The sequence below is a fragment of the Thermobia domestica genome, chromosome 4 (assembly GCF_964235325.1).
Source record: "Thermobia domestica chromosome 4, izTheDome1.hap1.1, whole genome shotgun sequence".
Taxonomy (NCBI): Eukaryota; Metazoa; Arthropoda; class Insecta; order Zygentoma; family Lepismatidae; genus Thermobia; species Thermobia domestica.
The window spans coordinates 194,546,656-194,571,445 of NC_137457.1; the positions used below are offsets into that span (position 1 = coordinate 194,546,656).

Consider the following 24,790-nt stretch of genomic DNA (forward strand, 5'->3'; position numbering starts at 1 on the left):
AGTAGCAGCTTTGCCCTACGCTGCAGCAAAAAGAGATCCAAAAGCAAATTTACTTATCTTCCTTCCTCTATTCTGCCGAATGAAAGCTGAACACTGTTCATTCCAATAGTGCTTTAATGGCCGATATATTCCTTTGTCAAGGGGTTGTAGCCAGTGTGTAGTATGGCTTGGAAGGCACAATAGAGCTATTTGATTATCTTCACAGAATTGAATTGCTTCAATGTTATTGTAGTGTGTTGTGTGACCATCTAATAACAGCAGAACTCTTCCTTGAGACTTGTGACGCTGAAAATGTTGTAACCAGAGCATAAATGTTATCTCTGTCATGTATCCTGAATCAGTCATAGCAACTGCGGAGCCTGGTAGTAGCCCATTCTGAAATTCTTCTCTCATGCTAACACCCTTAAAAATGATAAAGGGCGGAACGTAAACTCCTGAAGCACTCATACATCCCATTACAGTAACTGTTCCCCCTTCTCCCCCGTAGTTATGTATGCACCGATTTTTTGCCTTTAGCCGCCAACACTTTTCCCGGTTTAAATATCATTTGCAAACCCGTCTCGTCACAGTTGAAAATATGTGATGGAGGCAAACGATTACCTCCAGGGTTTTCCATTTGTTCATCGAGGAGTTTGAAAAACTTGTCACATTAAGCTTTATTCAAAGAAGCTGAACGTGCGTAAGAGAAGGGTTGAGCCTTTCGAACACTAACAACATTGTTCCGTTGCAGCAACCCATACAACCAATCATATCCTGCAGTTTCAGTTCGCGAACTAAATGGGTGTTTCAGTCCATTCTTCTCTGCATATTGATATGCGATTTTTCGAGAGTCAGCCATAGTTAGTGGAAAACCCTTTGATTCCAACTGCAATCAATGTATTACTAAATCCTTCTCCGCTGAACCAAGTACTATGGGTCTTCCTAATTTTGGTCTATACATAACGTCTCTGTTGAACGCTTTCAGGAAACCCTCTGAAATCATCACTGATCACGACATGCACTTACAGTTACAATCGTGCAGCTATACAGTTGAATCCCCCCACCCACCCACAAAATATTTACGCTTTTATCACATCATACAAAATGAAACATTAACGTTTGGGGGAATTTGCACATATGTGCATTTTATCTTTAGATATATATGCGCATTTACCCCCAAAGTGTAAATTTTACTACCACTGGCAACCCTTAATTACAGAAAAACTCGGCGGCCATTATGCTGAGTACGGACAAGCACGAATACCTCATGCTTCCATTCCACCTTGGAATCCTGTTCTAATAGCAATAGATTGTTGTTTGTAACTATATCTATAGTATTTCAAAGTTATATCAAACCATATGAAAATAAATTTTATACACTCAAAGGATTATTTATCTACGAAAACTGCATTTCTTCTTGCGGTACGATTCTTCCCTTCTGTGCTCTCGTGACATACAACTCAACTTGCTCAGTCTTGCCAGGCAGCCAAGAAACCTAGCCCTGTGCATTTTTTCAGTATGTGCAATTTACCCAGAACCACTCTCTCTCTCTATATATATATATATATCTATATCTATATATATATATATATATATATATATATATATATATATATATATATATATATATATATATATGTGTGTGTGTGTGTGTGTGTGCAAAAACAATGTTTCTCTTAGTAAGTAGCAATGTAGCATTGTTTCATTTTCTCTTCTTTTTTATATCCTGTATACCTCTGTTAGCAAAGTTGATCAAATGTTGGAAATTGTTAACCAAACCTGATCAAACGAAAATCAAACGATTAACATCGAAAGATTTCGATTCTGGCTTGATTTTGAGTAGTTAGCCAACCCTACTAAATATAGCTTATATTTGTCTTAGTAAAGCTGATCAAGCGTTAAAAATTGTTGATAGTACCTGATGAAACGATTGACATAATAGAGTCCAATTGGTGGTGTAGTGGGCTAGCACCCCGTTTGAGACCTTTATTGCTCTGTTAGTGAAATGTTGGAAATGTAGATGAAATGTAGATGATGTTAGTGAAAAGTAGATGAAATGTTGAGCAACCCTGATCAAACGATTATTAAAAAAAAAAAATCGAATCGGCGTGATGGGGGGCTAGCGCGTAGTCACCCCCCCCTAGTAAATATAGCTTATCTCTGAAAAACTGACCAAACGTTAAAAATTATTCGTCACACCTGATCAAACTATGATCAAACGACTGACATAAGAAAAAGTTGAATCAGAGGTGTAGGGGACTGCCTCCCTTTTCTAACCCTTATATATCTTCGAAACTTGATCAAACGCTTGGCATCGAAATTTTTTGATCTGGCGTGAAGGGGGCTAGCGTGTAGTTAACCACCGCTACAAAATATAGCTTATATTTATGTTAGTAAAGTTGATCAAACGTTAAAAATTGTTAATCATACCTGATCAAACGATTGATATAAAAACAATTTAAAAATTAAACGTTAGAGGGGCCTATCCGTACGTACCACACATAGCACAACAAGAAGTATAACTACCAGTCTCCACAGCTGAATGCTAGGGCTCCAAACTAATTTCCGTGTTGGCTTCACTTCATAATTTTAACTTGTTGTCTTTGGTGTCCAATTATTTCGCAAGAACTTTTTTTTACAAAAAAAAATAACACTTCCTTAGAAAATACAAAGTACTGTACGTGTCCACTAAAACCACATTGGTCTATACCTGTAGTTTTTATACACAAAGTTTGAACAATATCTGAGATGAAGGTACTTTTTTGCCTCAATGGAAATCAAAGTGCTTTATTATAATCTTAAGAATCAATACACAACAAACATATTGCTATTGAAAGAGTTACTTTACATATTACTTTACAATTTTCAGCACTGTATTCAAGCTAGAGGTCAGCACGGGCTCGGGCCGAGCCCGCGTTCCTAAGCCTGACCCGGTCTGCAGAGAAGATTCGGGCCTATAAAGCATATATCACTTCGGGCCGGGCTCGGACATAAATTTTTAAATATACAACCATATTTCTCGCGCCTAACTTTGTAAATATACTGTACAACGATATATACTGCACCGTTCTTTCTGAAGAACTTTTAAAGCACAACTGCAAAATAAAGCCTCTAATTGCTGTGAATAAAAATACAATTTTACGTTAATTTTTGTTTCTGTAATTTGGGCTTATTTCGGGCTCATTTCGTTATCACACGAACTCGGGCCGGGCTCGGGCCGAAATGCTAAAACATATTTCGGACTCGGGTCGGGAATAACATTATAAATTCACCGGCTGGGCCGGACCCAGGCTAAAGATTCAGTCCCGTGCAGACCTCTAATTCAAGCTGCATCTAATTTAAGTACGTGTGTCTTCCAAGAACTCAATGTAGCCCAGGGGCGGATCCAGGACCGACCACCAAGAGGGGGGGGGGATAGGTTGTCATACTGCTACTTTTAAGAGCTCCACACTTTGGGATGAATTTTATTTATATTGTAAAACTTTGTCTCATATAGGTTTTGTGGGTAGAGCATTTAATAAAAAGAGCGTCCGGAATCGATCTTTCACTACCAATTTTATTATAAAAGCTTCCACTATAAAAGTATTTCCACAAAATACTGTACAAATTAATCTCTCTCATATCAACGGTTAGTTATAGGTGGTCTTTGACCGTAAGGTCGCAGACAGGATCTCCAACAGAGCCCCGAAGCAGGCTAAGAGGAATGGAATTAGGTGCCCAAAGCTCCGAAGCAAGCAGTGGGTAGGTTAGATGGCCAACAGAGCACCGAAGCAGGCTAGGTGGCTGATGTTAGGATTCCCAGTCAGAGCCCCGAAGCAGGCTAAGCCAGGAGAAAGGATAGGCGTAGTCCCGAAGCAGACTAGAGGCCCTGGGGTTAGGTTACTCCTAAAGTCCCGAAGCAGAACTAGAGGAGGGTCACCAGAAAATTGGTACTGAATTGCCTTTGTCCATCCAATTTATAGGCTCCTTAGGGTGGTGGTGGCGCTGCTGCTCCGATGTCGTCTTCTGCTCCGTGGGAGGGGCCAGAAGCCGTCGTTTGCATATGACTGTAGATCCATCTGGTGGAAGATCCTCTTGCAAACCACGTGGTGTTGTTTGTAAACACCGATGCGTGGAATTGTTTGTCTACAACATCACATAGGATATTACAGTATATATAAAATAAGAAAGCTTCCTATTATGGGGGGGAGATCGCCCCGATCGCGCCCCTCTGAATCCGCCCCTGATGTAGCCACCATTTGGTTGTAACTGAACTCGTTTATCTCACATGTAATCCAATAATGAAAACAAAAACAAAATAATCTATTTCCTCGCCAGAGCAAAATCTGCGACTCCAACAATTAAAATTCTTTTGGTGTTACTGATAGATAAGCAGTTTGGTTCTATTTCGGTTACTTTCAGTAGATTGAAACAACGATTCTTTCTTCAGATCTAATACTCTGGTTCTGGTAAGTTATACAATCTCATCTGATTTCTCTCAAGAAGGATTCGATTCTTCCTCTGGATGTAATACTATGCCTGTTTTCATTTAAAATCCTTTTATCAACTGTGACAGAAGGGAAGCCTACAGGGTAGGATTGCCGTTTCAATCCATGCAGAGAAAGTTTTATTTTTTCCATCATTCTAGATCTTGCTACTTATGAATGCAGAATATACATATTCAATTAGTGTTGACAGAAGTACACACTTGAACTCACACAGTAATTTGCTCTTCCCGTATTGTTATACGGCCCAAATCTTTGGCCGCACGACCGTTCTCCCTTAGCCTTGGTGCATAATCGTGGGACGTTAAACCAGATTTTAAGTTGGCCGGACCCAATTTGAAGTTGCTTTAATTCGTGAAGTTTAACAGCACTAACGAAAATTTTTATGCCAGAAAACAGAAATAACGTAGCATTAACGATGGACGAAATTTGGTGAAGTTTGGTAACAAGTGGCTAACTGAGTGAAGTTGATCGGACCCATTTTGATTTTGCTCTAATTCGTGAAGTTTAGCAGCACTAACGAAAATTTTTACGGCAGAAAATAGCAACAACGTAGCACTAACGCTGGTTAAAATTTGGAGAACTTTTTCAACAAGTAGCGGGCCAACTTCATGCTGAAGCCATTTTGATTATGATACTTGAAGTTTAGCAGCACTAATGACATTTATATGGCAGAAAACAGCACTAACGATGGTCAAAATTTGTTGAAGTTTGGCGACGACTGGCGAGCTGCTTGAAGTTGCCCGGGCACATTTTAAAATTGCTCTAATTTGTGAAGTTTAACAACACTAACAAAATTTTTATGTCAGAAAACAGCACTAACGTAGCACTAACGATGGACGAAATTTGCTGAAGATTGGTAACAAGTGGCGTGCTGCATGAAGTTGGCTGAACCCATTTCGAAGTTATTCTAATTCGTGAACTTTAGCAGCACTAACAAAAATTTTTACGGCAGAAAACACCACTGACGTAGCACTAACAATGGACGAAATTTTGTGAAGTTTGGTAACAAGTGACTGACTGACTGTGTTAAGATAGCTGGACCCATTTTGATTTTGCTCTAATTCGTGAAGTTTAACAGCACTAACGAAACTTTTACGGCAGAAAACAGCACTAACATGGCACTAACGCTCGTGAAAATTTGGTGATTTTTTTTGAAATGGCGGACCAACTTCACGCTGAAGCCATTTTGAAGATGCTCTAATTCTTGAAGTTTAGCAGCACTAATGACATTTTTATGGCAGAAAACAGCACTAACGATGGTCAAATTTTGTTGAAGTTTGGCGACAACTGGCGGGCTACGTGAAGTTGTCGGGGCCCATTTTAAAGTTAGTCTAATTCGTGAAGTTTAACAGCTCTAACGAAAATTTTTACGGAAGAAAACCACACTAACGTAGCAATAACGCTGGTCAAAATATGGTGAAATTCTTCGACATGCGGAGGGCCTACTTCACGCTGACGCCATTTTGAGGATCCTGTTATTCTTGAAGTTTAGCAGCACTAACGCAAGTTTTTATGGCAGAAAACGACACTAACATATCACCAACCCTGGTCCATATATGGGGAAGTTTGGCGACAAGTTATGGGCTGCGTGAAGTTGAGAGTACCCCTTTTGAAGTAGTTTTAATTCGTGAAATTTAACAGCACCAACGAAATTTTTCTGGCAGAAAACAGTACTAACGTAGCACTAACAAAGGACGAAATTTACTGAAGATTGTAAAAAGGGGTTGGCTGCGTGGAGTTGGCTGGACTCATTTTGAAGTTGCTCTAATTCGTAAAGTTTAACAGTACTAACGAAATTTTTATGGCAGAAACAGCACTAACGTAGCACTAACTATGGTCAAAATTTGGTTAAGTTTGGCAACTAGTGGCGGGCTGCGTGAAGTTGGCCGGGCAAATTTTTAAGTTGCTCTAATTAGTGAAGTTTAACAGCACTAACCAAATTTTTTACGGCAGGATACAGCACTAACGTAGCACTAACGCTCGTCAAAATTTGGTGATTTTTTTCGAGAAATGAGGGGCGAACTTCACACTGAAGCCGTTTTGAAGATGCTGTAATTCCTGAAGTTTAGCAGGACTAACGAAAATTTTTATGGCAGAAAACAGCACTAACGTAGCACTAACGATGCTCAAAATTTGGTAAAGTTTGGCGACTAGTGGCGGGCTGCGTGAAGTTGGCCGGGCCCATTTTGAAGTTGCTCTAATTCGTGAAGTTTAAGAGCACTAACGAAACATTTTACGGCAGAAAACGGCACTAACGTAGCACTAACGCTCGTCAAATTTTGGTGATTTTTTCGCGAAATGGCGGGCCAACTTCACGCTGAAGGAATTTTGAAGATGCTCTAATTCTTGAAGTTTAACAGCACTAACAAAAATTTTTATGGCAGAAAACAGCACTTACGTAGCACTAACGATGGTGAAAATTTGGCGAAGTTTGGCGACTAGTGGCGGGCTGCGTGAAGTTGGCCGGACCCATTTTGAAGTCGCTCTAATTCGTGAAGTTTAACAGCACTAACGAAAATTTTTGTGGCAGAAAAGAGCACTAACGTAGCACTAACGATGGTGAAAATTTGGTGAAGTTTGGCGACTAGTGGCGGGCTGCGTAAAGTTGGTCGTGCTCATTTTGAAGTTGCTCTAATTCGTGAAGTTTAACAGCACTAACGAAACTTTTTACGGCAAAAACAGCACTAACGTAGCACTAACTCTGGTCAAAATTTGGTGAATTTTGGCGACAAGTGGTGAGCCAACTTCACGCACCTTAGAAAAAGATGGTAGTATGAAGGGGCCAGATCAGGACCGTGTGACGGTGCTTGAGATCCTCCCATCTAAATTTCTCGTGCGTCTCACGAACAGAAGCAGTAACATGTGTGTAAGCATTAACATGACGAAATTTGATACTTCAAGCGCTTATGTTAGGGCGCTTATCAGGAAGCCCATGACTTAACTTTGTCAATGTTGTTTTATAGCGATCAGGCATTCACAGTGAATAGGTAAGGTTTTAAAAATCTTCTGAATTTTTAAGGCTGTATACTGAAATTTTCATAAAATTTGTTTAAAAAAGAACTAGAAAATACACGTGTAGAAATCTTTTGCATATCCCAGAATACAGTCACTACCGCTTTTATACATACGTAGTCATATTGAATTTCTGTTTTAGTGAGAAAGGGTATGTTTCCATTCTGTAGATACCACTTTGTTGTTTCAGGCGTGTAGTGGTAAACCCATGACTTGTCACCTGTATCGATACCTTCTAGAAAAATATGTTCATGCTTCAGTGTTCCGTACTAAATAGTCCAGGTGTTCTCCATTCGCTATCTCTTATAGACGATTGTGCAGTTCATTGGTACGCATCGAGCAATTTACAAAATTTCAGTTTTCATGCATCACGTAGACAAAATTTAAAGGTGGATTTGCTGGTCATTACAAATTGGCTCCTCAATTTCCTTGACATTTGATTCGTTTGATGCTGTTACTGGAAGCTTGGCACGTGACAAATCCGCAAATTCACACAGCCCTCTTCAAATAATTTCTGTGAATTGTTGATATTGCTACGAACCATACAGTCTTTCTCATACACGAACACCATTTCCCTGTGAATTTCACTCAACTTATGTTCTTTTGCCCACAAAAGGAGAAACTTTACCTCTCTGCTCTTCAAAATAGACGACTGTAACACATGCGCCATCTTTGCGCAGAAGTTCGCACTTCCACTGCTAGGAGTATATCTGGTCGAACAACTTCCGACTACAGTGCGAACTTCGAAGTACTTCCTTTTCAATTTTCACATCCTAGATCAGTATAATATTGCGTTAAAAAATTGTTCTGGATTATTTATTGATCTTTCCTCATATATTGAATTTGTGTCTGTAAACAGTCTTTTTCTGTTTCAGCTAAGAATAAGAATGGATAGGAAATTCATTAAGAAGATTAGCAACATATTTCACAGGTTCTTGAAAAAAAAAATCTATCTTTGAATGAAAATGTGAAATCTTCCTTCATATTGTATGAATTTATTCCTAATAAATATATAAGTATATACACTAATTCATTTTTTAAATATAATTTCAGGTCCATCAGACCAAGAAAAAAGATCAAGAAGTCTATAACTGATATGAATGTTATTGGTGTCCCTGGTATGTTCGATGAGTCGACCCCAAGGGTGCGAAGATATATATGGACCATCGTCATCTGCACATGTCTTGGACTGATGGTTGGCCAGCTGTATAGTCGTTTGTCGCTATATCTGAATGTTCCTATTAATGTGAATGTACGAGTGATACGAAATGAGTCATTGACATTTCCTGCCGTAACTATTTGTAACAGGAATTTTTACAACTTAAGTGCTGTAGAGGAATTGCAACAGATAAGGAAACAACCTAAGAGCTTTGTTCATTTAGGAAATGATACTGCTTACTTAGGTCTGCTTGGAACCAAGGTTAAGAACGTTTATGACTTATGGAGTCTTACTAGTTATAGGATTGAGAAGATGATTAAGGCGGTAAGTAGTTTCGCCATTGTTTATGAAAAGTTGTTCGAAACCATGTCGGTCTATCTATGTATATGTACAACCAAACTGAAGTCTAGCTTACTACTAATACACAGCCGGAACTTGACAACGCATATTTACTGATGAGCATTTAATGTGATTGTATTAACCCAATGTTTCTCAAACTCGTTTCAAGTGGCAAACAATTTTAGTCACGATATTATACGGACTATCCTAATTACTTTTCCTTTTAAACATTTTTTCTTGAATATATACCAATACATTTATGCTTTTCAAATACTATTAATCCAAATTCCCTTCATAATTATTTACATTAATATAAGAAAATACATAGTACTTTGTTTTGAGAAATGAATGAAATGAATAACATTTTATCACAACACATCTGTAATAACTATTAGAGCTTACATAGTTTTCACGTACTAAATTGTTTAATCAATTAATTCCATAATTAATACATTTGGAACTCACAATTATAATGTGCGATACGCAGTTCACTTAAATTGTAATTTTTCTGCCTTTTTTGGACTAATGTTCAATCTAAGAGGATCACCAGGGTATTCTTCGAGGACCATAGTTTGGGAAATGTTGTCTACAACGGCGCGAAATTTATTCTTTAATTTCTTCATTCTTCATTTGTTGAGTGTATTTCATTTACGCCTTTTATCAGAAATCTGGCTGTATAGGACGAAACATACAGTTCCAAACTGGGATCTGAACTACAGAAGTACGTTGAATGATCTCCCATAGTGAATGGGATACGTAACTTAGTGCGTCAAGGTTATTCGCTCTAGTCATTAGATTTGAAAGAAGTTTCTCCATTCTCATAAAAAAAAAAAGACAGACACCGTTATTTGGTTGTCATTTTTTGATATAAATTTCTTAATAATATTAATAGTAACCTCCATTACTGTATTAATTTTCAAAGGAACAATGCGTATAGTTTCCTATTTTATAGTTAGAATATATTCAAGAATGTAATTAATTGGTTTATAAGGTTATTATAGCTAAAAGTCAAACAAGAAAACTTCATAATTTCATATAACAGCAGAATCGTAATAGAGAAGAATGATAACAATTACGGGGTAAACAAGAAAAATATGAATAAAATATTTCAATTTAACGTTCCATTATTATGCCCTTTAGGCTAAGGGAGACGATAATTAGGGACAATGATTGGTGATGGAAGAATTGATGAAATGAAAATGTGGGAGGAGATGAGGGTACCCCATAGGGATGGGCACGAGTCGAGCTAAAACTCGACTCAACTCGAAACTCGACTCGAATTCGAGTCGAGTTACCAGTCGAGTCAAAAGTAATTTTCTCGAGTCGAGTTCCGAGTCGAGTCACTTTTTGAGGTCGAATTTGATAAGTGGCTCGCTCGTTTAGCTCGTTTTAACTCGTTTTGAAATCATGGCCTGGTTAGACTGGAAAGCGAAAGCCATGAGAAATATCACAGTAATGTGGAATATTTTTAGTGTTGCTCATGAGAGGGGACACTGCTCGCATCTCGTCTCGTCTCGATAACGAGACAAAAACAGATTTTTATAATGAGACAGCCTCAAATGTCGTGAGCACAATGACAATACAGGGTGGCCCAAAAGTAGGTATACAGTCCAGTACTGATCGGCTCATGGCATTTTATATCATTTTCTTATTTTCCACACAGGTATTAACTTAGTTTCTTCATTGTTTGTTCTTAATGTCTTTTCACTTATACCTAAAGCTTTGAACAGACCGAAGTAGATAAATGTATTATCTTAGTAAATTAAATTACTTGATCAATGCTGGTCTGTATACCTACTTTTGGGCCACTCTGACTGTAAATCTTACCATCAAGACTGAGACTTGCACAGTCGAATTTTTCAGCTCAACCCGAGTAGTGATATCAACTGGCTAGATCCAGTTGAACTTAGTGAAGAGCTCGAGCCGGCTCGATTGAATGAGCCATCGACTCGAGCCGGCTTGGTTTGGGTGAGCAACCAGCTTGGTTCAGTTCGGCTCAGGCGAGCCATCGGCTAGAGCTGGCTAGATTGGAATGAGCCATTGGCTCGAGATGGTTCGCTTGAGTTGAAGCATCGGCTCGCTTGAGGTGAAGCATCGGCTCGGTAGGCGTGACATGTGAGCAGTCATTCTGATCTCAGCTCTGTGGTGAACAAGCCGTGAGCCGATCCATTCAAACCAATTGCGCCATTTGAGTCGGCATAGATCATACAACACGATCAAATGGATCGAATTTTGTTCGCTAGAGGTCAGATATCGGTTTGAGGAAATTACAGTACATCCGGCTCAGTGGGTTTCTTGTATCTGAATTCTCGTTTAAAGAAATCCTTGGTTTGACTGTAAAGAAGACTATTACGAACCAAGTTCTTGTACTGTCAGTGTAAATTTCCAACACGATAAATTTCTTGTATAACTATATTGAAAAATAAACGGATTGAAGCAGTGTTTAGTAGTTTTCATTGGTTCAGGTCGGTGGGGCCATGGATCCCTTGCTACTCCATTGGGTATACTCTAAATCGTCTCTTAACTTTAAAAGCTTTCTATACATACAGAAAATCGACTAAAAGAATAATAAATTTAGTCCTACTGCTTGTTAAAACTGAGGCAAGCAAACTCTCCAAGAGTAGACCCGGGACCGCACATATAGAAGGCAAGTATATTCACCATTTGGCAGCGAAGAGGCAGCATTACTTGACTGTGAATTATATTAGTAACAGCTATCAACTTGTGTAATTTGCGTCATATACTGTATATAAGGAAAAGTTGATGACAAAGCAACGCGTTATATTTTAAAAGTAACTTAATCAACTGATTGAACTCTACAAGATATCTGGGGGCCGCGGTGGCTCAGTGATAGAGCGTTCACCTCTGGTGCTTGGGGTCCCGGGTTCGATCAAAGCCCCCGCCAAGTGAACTTTGTGGTGGACAAACACCGTGTGCGTGGGTTTTTCGGAGTTCTCCCGTTTCCTCCCACTTTCTTCATTCCAGCATTTCATTCATTACTCATCATCACCGTCTCTTTTAGCCTAACCTGCATAACCGTGGGACGTAAAACTCAAAGATTGCATTTCATTTTCTACAAGATATTTCATGTTTCTGTCAAATTATGTTTTGATATCAATGATATATTTATCATTTTGTTTTTCATGTGCCCATATTATTCAAAATTACCCAATTTCTAGTCAATTTCTAGTCTGGGTTCGAGCCCAGACCATGTGAATTTTTGGCGGACAACACGGTGTCCATGTGCTCCTACACTCTCATCCCAGTACTCTTCATAATAATTCACTTTCTTCATTCAGTCGTTCCTTTTAGTCCAAAGTTCATAATTATGGTATGTAAAGCTAGAAAATTTTTATTTATTTATTTTCTACCTTAAGAACTCTGAATTCATGGCTTCGTCAGACAATAGAAAATGTTGATAGTAACAACACTTTTCATATTTTCGTATCCTTGATCTATTCCACTATGCTATAGGATATATGCTTGTGTATCAACAATTGTGTAAACATTTTTTAAATTGGAAATTTGTAATTTTTTAAAACAGAAATTGTAAGTTTATTAAACCTACGTAAAGTGTATCGAGTTCTGATATTTTATTAACCTAATATTTTGTACATAAATATGACATAGATTTAATACGGAAGGAGGGTAGGGAAATTGATTTTGCAATAGGGCTAATTTAAAAAGACGTCGTTTTCATCGTTATTTTAATAAGTACTCGTATAAGATTAAATTTATGCTTTATTTACAATAATTTCTAAAATATTTTGCAGCATAATTCACTTTCACTTTTGTCAATCCCTATTTCTATTTGCGTAATAGACTCTGCGCCCTAAATATACTATCTGAAGTCTAGAGAGAGATTACATTCCTTACACTCAATAGAATAGAATGAATTAGAAACAACCGTTTGGCCTGCTATAAAGGTACCATCCCACATCTACTTATACCTGAGGAAAAACGACTTGAGCGGAAATTTAGCCACTACTAAGTCTTCTAGACTTGACTGCATGACAAACGTTACATTATGTAATAAGTTAATATTCAACAAGAACAGACTTCGAAAACTCCTTGACTCGGCGCGGGGCTCCGTTGAAGGATTGGGATCTCTTGAATCCCCGCACTTCAAACAATACGCTTGTAGCCTTCACCAATATTCCTATTGTACATTATTTTAACTTTCAACAGTTTTACTTGCCATCGCACGCTTAGATTTGATTTTCTAGGTAAACCGACAAAAGACAAAACAGCAAGGTGTATTATACGATATTTTTATTTGTGTTTCAAACATAAAAGTCTATTATAAAATTGTTGGAAAATTGCACTATCAACATTAATGTATTTTGTTGTCACAACTGACCGTTGAAGTCATGCCCTATATATTTTTTTTCTTTTAAGCGAATTGTTGTAAAATATACGAGAAAGGACAGACGAGTAAAATATGAGTTTTTTTTATCTTTTTCTGGGCGTTGCAGTACTTTCTCCTGACACTATTCATTTGACATAGGAAAATGACGTAACACTGTTTTCACCTACGAGGCGATATCGGGATGGTACCTATATTAAAACAGCCCTGATCTGGCAGCTAACTTCCCTCATCTCTTTGCAACAGCATAAGCCAAGATGCCAGTTTGCTGTAATTAAATTTAATTCAATTCCGTTTTGTACCTGTCACCTCGCTCTTGAAAATGACGTCAGCTCTGTGGAGGGTGGACATTGAATTTGCGTGTGGTCCTTATTTCTTTATATGTTCTTTCTACTATTCTCTGTATAGTAATTAAAACTACATACAAATTTGCTTCGGCACTCCTTCGTGGCTAAGCGGTTATCAAAAGCGCCTTTGGAGCGGGAGACGCGGTTCGATTCCCGGCGGGAGCTCATGTGTTCGGGTTCCACGTTAATCAGTATCTCATATAGCATCGCCGCTGAAAGGGACGTTAAACTTAGAAGCAACTCAAGGATTTGCTTAGTTTTGGATATATGACGTAAAGTAATCCTGAAAGCAAAATTAGTTTCTATAGCAAATTAATGTTTTGATTAAATTCTCAAACACAGGTCATCACCACTCACAGTTTCAGGGGGTCAATTAACCTTGAGGGAGGGTTCAACCCTTGACCCCGTCTGGCAACGGGTCTTATGCTCCTCCGAAATATAAATCCATAACAACCCGGAACCTCCTGAACGATGTCTTTGCCTCCTAGTCTTCACGATTTCCGAGGTCGGTAATAATAATAATAATAATAATAATAATAATAATAATAATAATAATAATAAGTAGTAGTAGTAGTAGTAGTAGTAGTAGTAGTAATAGTATCATTGATAATAATTATATTGTCTACGTAGAACACTTGAAGAGAGTATTTGAAACTTCACACAGGGTATGGCTGGATTTGGCTCGTTTCGGCTCGACTCGACTCGAAACTTGACCCGAATTCGAGTTGAGTTTCGAGTCGAGTTGGGGGAAATTTTTCGAGCCGAGTTCTCGAGTCGAGTTCAAAGATGTCTGTTTTTAGTCGAGTCGAGTTTCAAAGAAAACTCGCTCGAACTCGCTCGTGCCCATTTCTAGTACCCCGAGAAAACTCATGGACACGATTTTATCCACCAAAAACTTACTTGGCTAGTAATCGAGCCAGGAACACCACAAATTAGAGGTAAGTCCTCTACCACTAACCCACCATACCCTCACCCCAACGAATACATGAACAAGGAAATAAGGAAAATTTCTTGATGTCGAAGATTAACATATTGCAACTTCACGCATTTTTCTTTTTTTTTTTGAAATCGCAACTAATAAGGAAATAACTAAAACTTGAAAATTCTTTTGTATTAATGTAAAAGTTGGTCACTATCCTGCAGAGAAAAATAACAATTAAAACGTTTTTGTATTCTATGGATGTGAAAGTTGATTACCAACTTGCAAAGAAGAATAGATGTTTAATCTTTGTGTTCCATCGGTATGAAGATTGTCGGTAACCCGCAAGAGAAGAAAAGAAGCTGAACCGTTTGTACACTATGAATCTGAAAGTTCATCACCAAATCGGAAAGTAGGATAGAAGTTAAACTTTCTATATCCTCTGGATGTGAAAGTTAATCGCCGACTCGCAGAAAATAATATTAGAAGTGAACATTTTGCATTCTATGGATATGAAAGTGAATCTCTTAAACTCGTAGAGAAGAATGGATATTGAATCTTTCGCATTTTATGAAAGTTAATAAAGTTGGTTGCTAACCCATATAGAAAAACAGATTTGAACCCTTTATATTCTAAGGATGTGAAAATCATTTGTTTTCTACGGATGTGAAAATTAGTAGTTAACTGCAGAGAAAAATAGAAACTGTTAGTAGTAATTACCCCTTTTGATTTCAATTTTCCGCCCCTAGAGCGTGGCGCCCGTCGCCCGCCGAAATTTTGCGCCCCTAGCCCCTCTGGTTTACATAGTTTTACGCTCCTCCTTTATGGAGTAGTCCCACCTATAGGTTTATTTTGTTCCCTTTTATGGGTATAAATTTGAAGAATGTTATTCCCTTTCGTACCTTACAGGGTATACATATAGCCTACTTATTTTTGTTCCCTTTGATACGCCCCTGCGCCCACCTTAGCATTGCCTTTGGGATCACGTCATGGGGTCACGTGATGTTAGGCCATGCCTTTTTGCGTTTATATGCTCCGCCTTTATGGGATAGTCCAACTGAGGGGTTTATTTCGTTCCCTTTTATGGGTATAACATTTTGGAGATTGTATCTTTATTTCTTACCTTATAGAGTGTATGGATAGTCCGTTCCCTTTGATGAGTATTAATTATTGATTTTGGTGCCTTATTACGTTATATGATTATATGGAGGTGTACTTACGATCATTCCCTTAAATTTGATATATACTTCGTGATCCATTTCGTTCCTTAAAATATACCTCATAGATACCTTAAAACTGTATTGTTCACCCTTACCAATTTTAAGTTACTGTAAGACCTCGTGATTTATATCGTTCTCCTTGAATAATGATTGATTACTATGTTATCGAAATTGCAATCGTCCGAGTTCCATTCTTGGTGCTAGTTTCAGGAAATTTTAAGTTTAACGTTCCCTCGAGGCTAAGGGAAACGATAATGATGAGAAATAATAGGACGAAACAGGAGAAAACATTAACTTACTTGACTGAGGACTGAAGATGGGATCTCACACATCAGAGACAAGCGCTGAAGCACGGTGCCACAGTTTTTAGTGCGAGCGGTTTTACGTATGAAAAGAACATGGACATGTTATGTTATATTACACATTTCTGCTCGTTGTTACGCATTCAAGTTTATTTGTTATTTTTAAATTGCAGAATCTGCTCTTTGCGAAGAGTACAATGTCGTACTATAGTGGTTTTCAAAGCTAAACCAACTTGTCTTATCAGCAGTAAAACTGTTATATGGTGTTTAGCAGCTACTTGCGGTTTGTCATCCAGTTGGATTATGCCGGTATTACAAAAGCTTAGCCGCTGTCCTTGTCGCCACGGTAAACAATGAAGTCTCGAACTATTCTTTCTGAGTATTGCAAATCATTAAGCAGATAAATAAAACAAGAATAACCATTTGAAATAGGAATAAATACATACCGGTCATTCAACAAATAATTTTCTCTCCATTTAATAATAATAATAATAATAATAATAATCATAATAATAATAATAATAATAATAATAATAATAATAATAATAATAATAATAATAATAATAATAATATGCGTTTTTACGTTCGAGCCCTTTCCGGTTACTGTGCATTTTCGGTAATGCTCGGAAAGTACAGTAGAATTGATCCTGGACCGCTCGTTGGACTGATATTGTATTTTTACGAGTATGAATCGGGTTTGCCCGATTGAACCGTATGAATAGGGTTGGCCTGATAACCCCGTTTCTATGAAAACAAGATTAGTCTGTAATGATTGCAAATAGTGTGTTGTTTCACTCTATTATCGTAACACAAATTGTTCTAGTTATCACGTAGGAACTCATAACGAGTCTATCGGGTCAAACGGTCCAAACATGCGAAACACGGGTCAAACGGGATTATCAGGTCAAAGGATCGAGTAAACCAAACGCAATGGTTATCGAGCGGATACTGTTTACCTGAAAAGTTCAAGCACTAATTATAGGTTAAATTCAATATTAAGAGCTCTAATTGTTTGCATACACTTTTTTTTTTTTAGTTAGCCGACCAACGAACTTGCGGATACATAAATATAAATGCTCAAACCTAAATTATTGCATTATATTATTGCAATGAGCATGAACGTGATTTACTATTAGGAGTTACCGTGATGCACTAATGTCTTTTGTAAATAGCATTATTATTATTATTATTATTATTATTATTATTATTATTATTATTATTATTATTATTATTATTATTATTATTATTTCTTGTTTATGCCCTTCATGCAACTTAGAATCAATCTCATATAAAGCACTATATCACACCTGATTGAATATTATTTGGAAATTCTCACATAAATAGATAAAATATACAATTGGAACTTGACACTTCAAGAGTTTAAAACATGTCCTCGTTTTCGTTATCCTCACTTTCTGAGGACGATTGATCTATCTCGATGACAACGTGATCCTTGTCTTCATCAAATACATTTTGCAAGACACGATAACTTTGTTCAATGTCCTTGGAAAACTATTATTATTATTATTTATTATTATTCGACAGACCATCTGTCTATAATGACAATTTAAATTTTTTTAAAAAGAAATGATTAGAAAACATTCTATTAAGTACCTAGATCCTCATATTTATTAACGTATGCAGGTTAATATCTAAATAATAAAGCTATCATTATAAATTTCCTGTATATAGTATCCTAATTTGTGGCTTGTCTAGTTTTTATCGTCCAGTAACGTGACGAATCACATTAGAAAGAAACTGATCAATTATTGGTTTGTCTAACTATATCATAAAGTTAGAAATAATGTACTTACGAGCAGAGCAGATAAACAGACAGTATCTTTATTAAGCCTATTACTAATATTATTATTATTAGCAATAATAATAGGCCTAATGATAACTAAATTCTTGGCGCAACAGCCCTTAGAAGACCTGGATTTATAGCACTCATCTCTGTGAGGTGATGTGTTGTCAGCAGATCGGCTACGCTCGCCATTAATGCTTGCTTTCTTTACTGCAGTTCACTACTTTTTTCTTTCAAGTAGCTTCCAATTGTTCTCGCGACGCTGGGTGGACTCCGCAGCGCCAACACCGTCTGGTGAGTAAGAATAGTCACACCTATCTTTCCTCTGACCAGGCCCAGGACTGCTTGACTTCGCTGATCTCATAGGGAGTGATATTCCAGTGTGGCTAGGACGTTGGGAATGAAATAATAAATGCTTATTGAAATAGTGAGAAAATTAGCTAGAAAATATACTAAACTGACTCCCTGGAGTTACGGTCAATGACGGGCAGTGCCCAAACAATGTCGCAATGCAACAAGCATCAGTTACGCACTGAAAATATTCAAGATAGCAAGATCTCGGTTTTTAAATTGTGTTGCTATTCCTTTATGCAGTGCCCGAAGTGGAATATCTAAGGAAATATACCCCGCATACTCTCCCTCTTCTATTTAGAGCATTGCCTTTACGTCATTTATGGAAAAAGCATAATGCAAAGGCTTGGATCGGGAGTAAAATTTAAAGAAGATTTGCTCTATTTGATAACATTTACATGCTTCCCAGCATAATAAACATCAAAGTAATTTGTGTTTTAAGCTGTACAAAGTAGAATAAAATAGCTTTCATATATTGTTACGTGTCGTGCTCTGATTGCAAAGCATAGCTACCGAAATATACGTTCTTCAATCACGCTGTAAAAGCTACAGATGCCAGACGGAACAAACGCTGTACGATGCTACTATGATAACCGTAATGGAGTTAGCCATGCTGAGTGCTTTATACAGTTTTACCTGAGTTGGAACGGCAACGCCGAAACCTAGTTACAATGAATGATTTATGGTAGGGACAAGTAAACCTTCGAGGAAAACATTCGTTATGTTTTGTCGCGTACTATACATCAGCATTTTCTTTCAGCTGACGGGCTTTTAAAGCTCAACTTTACATTTATGTCAAAGACAGTTTCGTAACGTATTGATGAGCGTTACATTTTTTTCAGCCAAGTTTATGGAAAATGAATCACTTTAGATGTGTTAATTTGAATGTCGTAATAAATCAACGAAAGCATATTTTTTATAAATGGTATGATGTCATGATCAGAATTGCAATACTAGATGATTAATTAAAATATGTCGTAACGATTGATGTGTCAGGAGGTAAGTGAATGACGCCACGATCGATTGTTACATGTCGTTTCGGTTCATGATACTCGATGATGTTAATATTGAAAGCTGTGTTTTCATTGGTTCTCCGTGATGTCATTTATGAATTTCCTCGTTTCTGATTGGTTGATGATGACTTCACTTTATAGTTGAACACGTTTCTGACCTAAATAAAAATTCCTTTTACATTTTTCAAGTCCTACTTCCACGAAGATCTTGAAATTGTGCAGGTGTACCTCTAGTTACAGCGTTACTTTACTCCGTTCATTGGATTTGAGGTAAGTTCATTAAGATTTTATTCTCAGACAAGTTTATAAACCGCGTTACTTAATATCAATGGAATGCTTCTTGAACCGTATTACGCATTGGGATAAAATTATCACTAACGTACTGTTTTATTTTAGCATGAAATATTTAGTCTATGGGAGAGCAAATGGAAGAATTATTGGGCGTACCCTCACTCACCTGGCCGGCGATCGAATCAGGATCCCCACACATCAAAAGCAAGCACGAGAAATGATATGATTTGTTGATTTTGGTTAGCGTCCCTTCAGCTTAATGTTGAAACTCAGCGTCAACCGGTGTTTGAGCCTGGGCCAGAGGTGCGTAATGCTAACCACTTAGAATAGTTTTGAAAAGAACGCATGATAAATTGGAGGGGAAATTACAAATTTCGAAAACTACGCATGAGAATAAAATTAAATTTCAGAAAAGGCTTGATAGCGACCCCTTTTAACAACAACACGTGAACCTGCAGTTTAATGTGGGGTCTGATCTCTCGCCGTGAATTGAACCCGTCTTCCTTGTCCAACCGCTTAGCTCGAAAAAGCAGACGCATGTGTTTTTGTTTAAGTTTCATGTTCGTCATATGTTTCAAAGTTCAGTGTGAGGGGAAAAATGCTTACAACAATGATCCTCTCAGCACAGTTAGAAAACAATTTCATTCATTCGTTTTATCACTACAGAGTAGTAGGTAAGTTACATGTTGTTGGTCCCGGGTTTGATTTCCAGTATGATAACAATAAAACGTTTCAGCAGTACGACTATTTGAGATATGATAATTCTTTTCTTCTTTGAGGATTGATCGTGTAGTCATTTGATACCGTTGAACATGTTAATGATCTCTGATTTGGTAATTCAATTTTAATTCGTGCTTTTTTCTCTCGTTTCAGATATTTGTTTTCTTTGCCTATCCCTTTTTGTTTTACCTTACCTTTTCCTGTTTGAATATGGCTACCTCTGGGTTTACTATCTTGCGGGAAATCAATAGACATTATCGGCGTTTTAATCTCGAAGGACGAATGTTTGAAATTCAAATAAATACTCCGATCTGCGACACTGATATTGTTGAGTGGCTTCAGACCTTTCAACATATGTTGGATTACTTATTGGAAAATGTCGACGAATCATCGATGGTTAGATTATCCATTTTATCTCATGATTAGAAGAACAAGCCGTTTAATTTATCTTCTAGGCATGCAAGTAATTTGACACTGGAAACTTTATGGGCTTCTTTCGATCTCATTTTGCAAAGTAACGATAGTTTTCTCATGAACGAACCGTTCATTGTACATTTTCATCATGTGGATGTGCCCCGTGGATTTGGATTATTGCGTCAAGGTCTTTTATCAAACGATGAGTTATTAAAGTGCAAGAAAGACATTCTACTAATGAAAAACACCGACAAGAAATGTTTAGCTTATGCGATTGTGATTGCTATTGGATTGGAAAAGTATAAAGATACAAATAAGAAACTGTACAAACAATATCAGAACCACAGCAAGTGTGTTGCTATTCCAGACGTACTTGAACTTTTGTCTAGATCCTCAGTGAATTTAGATCATGGGGGATCCGTGGAAGAATTGCGACAATTGCAACGTTACTTTACCGATTATAAACTTACCGTATACAGCAGGTTTTCGGGAGAATATATTCTATATGAAGGGCTTGGTGGCGAAGACAAGATTCCAATCAATTTAATGTGCATGAATTCTCATTATGACATCATCACGTCATTAACATCCGTTTTTTCTACTAAGTACTATTGTGTTGCATGCCACAAAAATATGATCATCGTACTACACACGTCAAAAACTGTTCGGCCATGTGTGAGAAATGGTTGCAGAGACCGCCATGCAGTAAAACCAATACGGAGAAACAGTGTCCAGAATGCAATCGTGAATTTTATGGTGAAACGTACTTTACAAATTATCTGAATGTACTATACCATAAGGGCCAGCCAATATGCAAGATGGTGGAACAGTGTTCCAAATGTTTATGCATTTATTCGTTTGTTCATACAGGTGAAAGACATGATTGTACAGATTATTTTTGTAATGTGTGTCATAAACATGTTATGTCTACCAACCAATGTTACATGTTGCCTGATACGACTCAATTAAAGCCTGGAAGTTCCATCAGTGTTACATGTGAAGAAGGCAATGATTGTTTTTATGATATCGAAGCCACACAGGATACTTTCTTTAATGAAGACACGTTTATTCATAAGCCCAATTTACTGGTGGCCTATCAAGTATGTTACAACTGTGTTCAAGATAAAGATATACATCATCCGTGTGAAGTTTGTGGATAACGAGAACATACTTTTCAAGATGATCTGATCAATGCCTTTCTTGCACATCTATGTCAACCAAGATCCAACATCAAACTTATTGTATCTTTGGCACATAATTTTAAAGGCTACGATGCACATTTTATTCTTAAATCTTTAGTGAAAGATCATGAATTGAAGCCTACTTTGATTTTGAACGGAACAAAAATTTTAAGCATGAAAGTGAATCATTTATCGTTTATTGACTAATTAAATTTGATGCCAATGGCTTTAAGTAAATTATCCAAGGCATTTCATTTACCAGTGACCAAAGGATATTTTCCACACTTTTTAAATACATTTGCAAACCAAACGTATGTGGGAAAATTACCGGACATCCATTATTATGCTGCAGATGAAATGAAAGTGGATGAACGAGAGAAATTTATGACATGGTATAACGAACAGCAGAACGATACGTTTATTTTCCAAGAAGAATTGGTGAAATATTGTGTTTCAGGACGTCAATGTAATTCGAACGGCTTGTATATCCTTCATGACCACTTTTGAACAAGACATCACGTTAATCCGTTCCTGGAGGCTATCACTTCGGCGAGTGCGTACAATTTAGTATTTCAACGAAATTTCTTAAAACCCAATACCATCAGCATTCTTCCTGCACTTGGATACCGTCACAGAAATAATCAGTCGGGATTGCATTGCAGTGGCTTGCCTACATGGAAGAAAAGGAGGGACATCCAATTCTACATGCTCCAAGAGGAAAATAAGTTTATGTTGCTGGTTTTAATCTGGATGACTACTACAAACATCCCGACTCTAAAGAAGAACACGTGTATGAATTCCAAGGTTGTAGGTTCCATGCCTGCCCTTTCTGTGTCCCTACAGGCCGTGATCACCCCATTTGTGAAAATTCCGAAGAGACTATGAACTATCGCTACGAGAGAACACAGCGTAAAATGAAATTATTACGGTCCATGGGATATAAAGTACATGAAATGTGAGAATGTGAATTTCGTCAAGTGTTAAAATCCAATCCAGCCTTGGCCTCGTCTTTAAGCACACATCATTACACTAATAAGACACCGTTTCAGTCAGGTTTCAGATCTCAGCATAGCACTTGCACTGCTCTAGTAAATATCACTGATGATATTCGTGCCGCTATGGATGAACGCCAAGTTACACTGTTATCCCTACTAGATTTTTCTAAAGCTTTCCAAACTATAGACCATGACATACTGATTGCCAAACTGTCTTCCTTCTACAACTTTTCCCAGTCAACTTTATCTTGGTTTAGCTCCTATTTATCAAATAGAAAACAAAAAGTTGTCACTAATAACATATGTTCCAATACGAAACTTGTTCCATGTGGAGTCCCGCAGGGTAGCGTCCTAGGACCTCTTCTGTTTTCCTTATACATCAACGATTTACCTGAGCACATCACCCATTGTAAATATCACTTGTATGCAGATGATATACAATGCTATTTAACCACTAATCCTCTAAATTTAACCACCGCGATTGATCACTTAAACAGTGACATTGAAAGTATCTGCACATGGGCACTTAAAAATGGACTGCAAGTAAACCCAACCAAATCTAAATATATCATGCTTGGTTCTCGTAAACTACTCTCCACAGTCAATATTACAAGCCTACCGAATGTTCTTGTAAACAATGTAGCCATTCCTGTAAGCGATAGCGTCAATAGCCTAGGACTCCAGATCGATAAATTCCTAAATTGGACAGACCATATTAATAGAGTATGCAAGAAAGCTTACGGCTCCCTCCATTCTCTTCAGCGTTTAAAAAACCTTCTTCCGGAATCCATTAAAGCGTCCGTGGTTCAGTCATTAGTAATCCCTCATTTAGACTATTGTGATGCAGCATATGTTGATTTAACCGAAGATCTGGCAAAACGTTTACAACGCATTCAGAATGCCTGCGTTCGATTCATATTTAATAAAAAGCGCTTCGACCACATCTCCAATTGTTATCAGAAACTAGGATGATGCAATCTAAATACCCGCCGCCGCATTCATTCTCTAACACTTTTATACAAAATAATTAATAGTAAGAAATCTACTTATCTATCCTCTAAATTTAAATTTCTCGGCGATACTCACCCACTAAATACCCGTCCTAAAGGAAATACAACACTCGCCGTTCAAACGCACAAATCTAATTTCTTTTCCAAATCTTTCACACTATTTGCCACCAAAGCTTGGAATGACACCCCTGAAAGCATCAGAAACTCTGGTTCAGTGTTGACTTTTAAACGTCGGCTTAAAGAATATCTTTCTAATGAAGGTCTTCAGTAAGAAAAAAAATTTACACACGAAACTATTCCTGGCGTTACCATGCAGTCGTTTGTTGTTTTTTTCTCTTTCTATTTCTTCTCATTTTCTTTTCTATTCCCTTCTGATACATGTGTATGAACGTATACATTATAGACAATCACTTAAGTAGGTGCATCATTTTATCTATAGATAGTGAATCATAGGAATGTATTTTATTTTATATATAATCAAGATTAACATCTTTGTTTCTCCTTGTAAAGTTTAACATGTCTTTAGCATTGTCTCTTGTTTGTTTTAGTGTTTATTTTATATGTAATAAGTTTCATTTTCATTTTTCATGTTTTATTTTCTGTATTGTTATGTATGTCGGTAACTCTTTAACGTGCCTAACTGTATATCATTTTTATTCTCGTCGTAAAACAAAATGAGATCCGACTGTAAAAGAAAAATGTAAATGGTTGAGTGGAAGAAAAGGTTATGCCTTAACTCCGCCATTTTAAATAAGAAAATAAATAAATAAATAATAAATCCAAGAGACAGCTTCTATGGTGGCCGTATTAATGCCATTAAATTGTATAACGTCGCAAATGAAAATGAAGGCGAATAAATTCGATATTTGGATATTGTTTCG

The 24,790-nt window shown here is 37.3% G+C and overlaps 1 protein-coding gene across 4 annotated transcripts in view; it reads left to right on the plus strand.

Moving 5' to 3' along the window:
* LOC145683839 (bile acid-sensitive ion channel-like) overlaps positions 1–24,790 on the plus strand; it is a 216,300-nt gene that overhangs the window by 77,200 nt on the left and 114,310 nt on the right. For all 4 annotated transcript variants that reach the window (XR_014131194.1, XR_014131195.1, XM_081755434.1 and 1 more), the window contains one exon: positions 8,532–8,961. Coding sequence is in view for 2 of the 4 variants with exons in the window: in XM_081755434.1 (XP_081611560.1) it covers positions 8,532–8,961 (430 nt within the window). In the remaining 2 variants the exon portion in view is untranslated. The remainder of the gene's footprint in view (positions 1–8,531; positions 8,962–24,790) is intronic.